Source organism: Bison bison, unplaced genomic scaffold, assembly GCF_000754665.1.
Source record: "Bison bison bison isolate TAMUID 2011002044 unplaced genomic scaffold, Bison_UMD1.0 scf7180017864291, whole genome shotgun sequence".
NCBI classification, from domain to species: domain Eukaryota; kingdom Metazoa; phylum Chordata; class Mammalia; order Artiodactyla; family Bovidae; genus Bison; species Bison bison.
Genome location: NW_011494863.1, coordinates 2224933 through 2232667, shown reverse-complemented (window position 1 = coordinate 2232667; position 7735 = coordinate 2224933). Strand labels below are relative to the sequence as shown.

General features: G+C 36.6%; 1 protein-coding gene across 1 annotated transcript in view; it reads right to left on the bottom strand.

The window, feature by feature from the left end:
- Positions 1 to 7233: 7233 nt before the first annotated feature.
- The window catches only part of LOC104996372 (protocadherin beta-14-like), a 2354-nt gene continuing 1852 nt past the window's right edge, over positions 7234 to 7735 (bottom strand). Inside the window, exon 2 of the mRNA XM_010850632.1 lies at positions 7234 to 7734. Coding sequence (XP_010848934.1) covers positions 7234 to 7734 — 501 coding nt within the window. The remainder of the gene's footprint in view (position 7735) is intronic.

Sequence of the window (7735 nt, the reverse complement as noted above, 5' to 3'; positions counted from 1 at the left end):
GTTCACGGAAACCAGAGCGTCTGATGGTACAAATATTTCCCAATGTTATCCTGCAGCGCCACCACGCGACTCTGCAGATTCTCAGGTTTTAAATATAGTTAAGTAAGTTTGAGACAAAATATTAATTTATCCTATTTGTTGATGATGCAAAAGGTATTTTCTCCTGTTTTCCTATATTTCTCCTATATTTCTTTTCTGAGTTTTTTCTTTGTGGTATGTGATGCTGTTACTTTTACGTCTTTAACACAATAGACTACAATCTCTAGAGCTGTGGTGGATATAAAAAGCGTATTTAAGGTATCATCCCAAGCTAAGTTATGCTCCCTCTGAAGACAATATATAAAACAACTAAAAATAGTTAAGAGGACTCTTTTATGTAATTGACTTAGTGAGCAAGAGTTTCCAAGGAAAATTGGAAATGGGACCAGAGAACTTAGTCTTCTCTAGGTATCGGCAAATACACTTCAAAAAATGATAAGGATAAAGGCATGCACTGGAAACTGAACCTGCTATATGAAAACAGTTGTTCAGGGGAAGCTGAACAATACTGGCTGGGTAAATGGTACTGTTTATTTAGGAATACTCCATAAGTGACCTACCTGGCATTAGTAGAAAGTAAATGCTCATCAGTATTGAATAACATAAGATATGTCCAGTTTCTGTCAACATTTTTAAAAAGTTGAACGAACTGGAGCCCAGTTTAGTTGTGGAACTTAATTCTGTTTTGTACACCCAAGCCTTTCAGAGACATAATTCTACATATTTTATTCCTCCATTCATTAATTTGTTTGGCAAATATTTATTGAGCATATACTTTGTGCTAGGCATGGTGATTAGTGTTGGGGTAGAATGGGAAACAGACAGACATAGTTTCTGTCCTGAAAGATGGAGGCAGAAAAGTGATCACATATTTAAAATAGAGCATAATGAATGCCATGATAAGCAAAAGTTCATGCTTGTATAAGAGCATAGATGAGGGTCACCTAACCAAAATTTGGAATACAGGAAAGACTTTTCTGGAAAAAGTAAATTCTGGTTTGATACATGAAAAATGAGTATGAGTAATCCAAATAAAAATTGGACATGGGCTAAAATTTCCAACAAACTAAAAACATGGTCGTACAGATCCAAAATGAAAGAAGTGTTTTGGAAGAACTGAAATAGGATCAGTGTGGCTGAGCCATAGAGCAAGAAGAGAGAAATGGTGAGATTGGAAAGATCAACAAATAATTTTGTAACACATGCCAAGGTATTTGGACTCTACATAAATAGAAATGTGAGATTATTGAAAGGTTGTAAGTAGAAAAGTGACATGACCCAGTTTTATTTTTTAAAAGATCATCTTGTTTCAGGGTTGATGATAAATCACAGAGGAGTAAGACTAAAGGCAAGGGACAGATTAGTAGTTGTTGCATTAATACAGTTAGGTGATACTGCTCTCATCTACAAATGCAGTTATAGAGTTGTATTAGGATAATAAAGATAAAATATGCAGTATGTGGTGATTAAACAGAGTAGGATAAGAATGAGTAAATGTACTTTTTTTTTTTCAGGCTTAGGGAACTGGGTGAGTGTTAGTTCTGTTAACTGATAGAGTGAACACAGGAAGACCAGAAGGCATACGTATAGAGCTAGAGAAAACATTTAGTTTTGATGAAGGGAAAATTTTGATGTAAAACATGTTGAGTTTGAGGTGTCCATAGAGCATCCATATAAATTATTACATAAATAATCTTACATTATATAAAGTGAGGAAGGAGGTTTGGGCTGCAGAGAAAATTTGGGACTTATTGATCTGAATGGTGACTGAAGCCCTTAGAGAAATAATGTAAGTTGTAAATTAAGAGAAGTATGTTTGAATTTGTGATTTTAGAGATGCAGCTCTAAAAGACTACTCTATTTAGAAGTGGTCATGGTCATATAGATCTACTAGACTAGGGAAGAATTGGATGTCACTTGAGATGAAGATAGACAGTAAGTCAAATTCCTGGACTTAGGACTGTAGTAAGGGAGGGACAGAGAAAAAGTATAAGAAAGTGTATTTGAAAACTAACTTTACCCCACTTCTCTCCCATGATCTTGATTAATTTTAAATCAACTGACATCCAGTTAACTTGATTCCCTTATTTGATGACAAGCAAAGACTATTTAGGAAGGAAGGTTTGCTAATTTCTTTTAGCACTTTGAAGGTAGTTTACTTTTTAAAAATTTCCATTGCTACTGTTGAGAAATTGTCAACATGGAACACAGCTTTCAGTCTATCATGTGTTTAAATACGAAAAGTCTTTTGCCTATGACTTTTCTTTTAAAAAAATTCTGCTTTTTTCAAATTTCACTATGATGTTTCCAGGTATGGTTATCTTTTGTTATCCTGTTAGGCTTATTTGGGTCTCTTGAATCTGTGCACTTATGTTTTCATTAATTCTGAAGAATTCCCAGCCATTTTTTTTTTTTAGATTGATTTGTTGGCTGCACCAGGGTCTTCATTGCTGCATGCAGGCTTTCTCTAATTGCAGCAAGCAGGGGCTACTCTCTAGTTGTGGTGCTTGGACTTCCCATTTTGGTGGCTTCTCCTGTTGAGCACCAGCTCTAGGGCGCAGGGGCTTCAGTAGTTCCCTCTAGCAGCATGTAGGATCCTAGTTCTTAGATCAGGGATCCAACCTATGTCTCCTGCTTTGCAAGGTGGATTCTTAACCACTGGACCACCAGGGAAGTCCCCCAGTCATTAGTTTTCCAAATATTGCCTCTGATCAGTCTTTCTCATCTCTCCTAGAATTCTGGATAAATATGTTAAACTTGTTTACTCTATTATCCTCTTCTAACCATCTCCCCCATATTTTCTATCTTATTAACCCTATGAGCTGCATGTGGGATAAGTTATTTTCTGCTCTATCTTCGCTCCACACATTATTTTTTGCATTTAGTTTTCTATTAAACCTTTTATGCAGTTTAAAATTGTATCACATTTTTCAATTATAGGAGTTCTATTTGATTCTTTCCTGATCTTTCACATTTTATTGTTTCTTGTTCCCTGTTCATTTTATATATTTTATTTCAATTGAAGTTGTTAGTTTATTATAGAGTGTGTCTGATAAACTGAAACATCTGAAGTGTTTGCAAATTTGAAAAGTGAAACTGTTAGGCGCTCAGCTCTTTGCGGCCCCATGCACCATAGCCCACCAGACTTCCTCTGTCTATGGAATTCTCCAGGCAAGAATACTGGAGTAGGTAGCCATTTTCTCCTTTAGGGGATCTTCCCCACCCAAGGATTCCCTGGTCTCCTGCATTGCAGGCCGATTCTTTACTGTCTGAGCCACCAGGGAAGCCCATTTGCAAGTTTATTTTTTTGTTTCATGTTTTGTTGGGTTTCACTCATGGTGTCATATTTCCTTGTGCATCCAGTTTTCTTTATATTCAAGTTAACATAAAAATTATTTATATAAATAATTCTAGGCATAAGATGAATAAACCTTCTTTCATAGAAGGTCTCCATTTGGTTCTATCAAGATCTGGGACGACTACTTGTCAACTACCACCTTAAATTAAGTGCAACGTTAAAAATAAAGTTCAAGGCTAAAATTATACACAAGGGCTCATCAATTTCCAGTTTATTATCATAAAGGTGGTAGTTCTTAGGAATCTGAATTTATTGAAGTGAAGGTCTTCTATCAGCTTCTCAGTATGTTAGGCTTTGATTTTCTCCCCCATATACACCATCAAAATAGAGGTTCACATTTCCCAGAATTCCAAATCCCAGGGGAAAAAATTGATTGGGTGTTGCTTTATCTTTCTGAATTACCTTTTAACATTAACTGTGACCTGACAATGTATTAGTGTTTTATTAAACTATTTTTTTCCAGTAGGAGTGTTGGTATACATAATCTATACCACCCTTACTAAAAATATAAAATCTCAAGGATATTGTTATATCTCAAAATGAGAAGCAAATACTTTGTTCTCATGGAGTGTGGAGAATTGATCTTATTGAGAGGATAGAGAAATAGTATATTTTAACCAACTTGATCTGATCAATACTAAATCAACTATGATGCTGCAATCAATTTAAGCAATGTCTTTGAAGAAATAGTTTTTTTTTTGTCATTGATATTGGTATAGCTCACACTTCCATCTTCACCCTATATGTAAAATACACATCTTCTTTCCTACATCTGTTCCTTCTTCTTTTCTTCCAATATGTTTATATATTTGTATATTTTTACAAGTATAAGATATTATGTATTATACGGATATATTGGTACTGTACTATAAATCTCAGTCTCTTTTTTCCTTTTTTCTTCCTTTTAAAACATTTGGAATTTATCCATGTGATTGTACACCTAGTTCACTCCTTTTCAACACTGCATAGTAAAGTGAAGGGAAATGTTAGTCGCTCAGTCATGTCCAACTCTTTGCCACCCGGGGGAATATAGCTCACCAGGCTCCTCTGTCCATGGAATTCTTCAGGCAAACATACAGGAGTGGGTTGCCATTCCCTTCTCCAGGGGATCTTCCTGACCCAGGAATCCAACCCAGGTTTCCTGCAGATTGTAGGATTGTAGGCAGAGTAAGTTCACTCCTTTTGAATAATGCATAGTGCTCCTTCACAAATATGTTTCACATTTATCAACTTCTTTACTGAGGAATATGTAGACAGACTCCCATTATTTGCTTTCCCAAGATAAACATTCTTATGCACATCACTTTGTAAAGCTGTGTTAGAATTTTCTGGCTATATGCCCCAAAGTAGAAATGCTAGATCATAAACTGTGTATATTTTTATATTTTTAGTAATACTAAATTTACATACATACTAAATTTCATTAAATACTATTGAAATTCCCTCAAAATGGGGGTATATGCAATTTTCTATGCATATACATCTATGGTTCCATATGATGTTACCCAAATTTCTCATCTATGGGTGTAAAATTATTTTATCATGTATATCATCAACTAATGAGCTTGTGTGTAACTTCGTGTTCTTTTCAGACTTTGTTTTCCCCTCTTTTGAATTACTTTTCTCTTTCGTCCTTTAAAAAACATTCTATTGGCTCCCTTGATTTTCTGACTTTTGCTGATCTACAGGAGTTATCTGAATAACCTAAATATTAATCCTTCTGAGTTAAAATGTTGCAAGTAGCTTCTCCCTGCATCCCATCTGCTAGTTTATCTGAGCTATCCTCTAGTTTTAAGGTAGTAATGTTTGTCAGTTTTTATCTTTATTGTTTGCGCTTTTCAAAATTTATTACTTTTAAATTGAAGGATAATTGCTTTACAATATTGTGTTAGTTTCTACCGTACATCAACATGAATCAGCCATAGGTATACACATTTTCCCTCCTGAACCTCCTTCCACCTCCTGTTTGCACTTTAAAAACCTTGTTTAAGAAAGTGAAACCAACAGTAAGGTTGTAAAGAGATTTTTACTTAGATATTTTCTTTATATAGTGAATTTTCCAGCCAATTTTACTGGAAAAGTAATCAGTCTCTCCCTCCCCCCGGTAATTTTGACATCTCTTCGGTCATGACTAAATTTTCCTATATAAAAGGATCTGACCTTGAATTTCATTCTATCTGGCAGTGTACAAGCTTGTTTATGAATTATTCAAGTAGAGTATTTTGTTCTTGTCTATTCTTACTCTTATGCATAAGAAAAGTAAGATTTGCTTCTTATGCCTCTGAGAGGTAAAGAGGGTCCAAACATTTTTTTTTTCAGGACTATATAATGGCACCTGACTCCAGTACTCTCGCCTGGAAAATCCCGTGTACAGAAGAGCCTGGTAGGCTGCAGTCCATGGGGTTGCTAAGAGTCAGACATGACTGAGCAACTTCACTTTCACTTTTCACGCACTGGAAAAGGAAATGGCAACCCAGTCCAGTGTTCTTGCCTGGAGAATCCCAGGGACGGGGGAGCCTGGTGGACTGCCATCTATGGGGTCGCAGAGTCGGACACAACTGAAGTGACTTAGCAGCAGCAGTACTGCTTAAATGTCTAGTTAATAAAATTCTCACAACTAGTAAGTATCTGTTGCAATGCAAAATAAGACCAGTAAAAGCTTCATGAAGCAAAGAAAAATTTCCTAAGAAAATTGGAATTTGTTTTACCCATTTCACAACGTCAAGCAAAATTGCATTTTACTACATCATCTAGTCTATAATTTTATAAGAGAAATCACAAAAATGTATATGCATAGTAGCTTTATTAGCCACACTACATTCTAGTTACCAAAATCTCCACTGAACTGTACACTTACAGATTGGAGACATTATGATTTGGAACACCATGAGGCATCTATAAGCCATTAATATAGACCCATCCTTTGTGAACATCTGAGAAAGAGCATAAATATTAAGGATTTTTAATATTTACTTTTAAAAATTAAGAGAAAAGTGAACTGAGTTCATTTCTTTAACAGTTTGAATTTTCATCTTAATTCTTAAGAAGTTTTTATCTTTATTCTTCTAGTGGAAGAGTATTTTACTTAAGATGACACCATAAACAATCGAGCTATGTAATGAACACTATAATACAAATTTAAACTGGCAAATGTGGCATATTGAGAGAAAACAAAGCAATGTAAAATAGCAGAACTCCCCTCAAAACAGCATCAACGACAATGAGAAAAGAGGAAAATTACTTAAGAAATCACTAATTTTCAATGTGGTCAGTTTTGTCATAAATTCATGAAAAACTCGATATAACAATAACCAAAACAAATAAGGTACCCTACTATTGAATATGGACAGGTAGCACTTTTACCCTTTATGATGAAAAATTTCAAAGGGAAGAGTGCAATAAGATCCAATATACTTTCCACCCAGTCAACAGGACTTTTAATTTTTGAAGTATCTATCTATGCTTTGATGAAATATCTAGAAGTAAATTACATATATAGTGACATTCCCTAATACTTTAGAATTTACACCTTCAAATAATAATGTCGTCTTGCATAACACCATTATCACAACAAAAAATTAGCAATAACTCCATTACTATGACATTTAGACCAAATGACAAAAAAATCAAAACTATTTTTCCATGACATTATAGCCACTAATTTTAAAGCCACTAAAGCTTTTTAAAGCAACTGCGAGGAGAGCATAAGAAATGATAATACATGCAACTACCATCCAACATAAAATATATTACAGATTGGCAAAAAGGGGCCTACAAAAAAAAGGGGGTGTCTACAGTTTGCCAAGAATAACAAAACATCAGAAGTTTAAATTATTTTACTGAAGGTTGAGTCCAAAGCTATTTCTAAAGTTCTCATTTTCCCCTATATGCCTACCAGTGTCTTGGACTGGAAGATTAGGGATAATCGGCTTCAGAAATTTAAATTCATTCGTCCCAGGACCTCCCATCAGACACACCTCATACTGGTAGCTCTGGGACAGGGTCCCCGTGCCGCTGACGTCCACCAGATGGCCAGGGAAGTGGCCCTCGGCCACCGGGCAGCGACCCGCCGAGGCCGCCCCGCCCCTCCTGCACAGCCGCACCGCCACGAACACCAGCACCGAGAAGAGGAAGAGCGACGACACCGACGCCAAGGCCACCACCAGGTAGACGGTGAGCGGGTCGGCCGGCGCCGCGGCCGCCGCTTCCGCTTCCGGGGCCGGCAGGTAGGGCTGCGAGAAGCCGTCCACCAGCAACACGTGCAGCGTGACGCTGGCCGACAGCGGCGGCTCGCCGTTGTCCTTGACCAGCACCACCAGCCGCTGCTTGGGCGCGTCG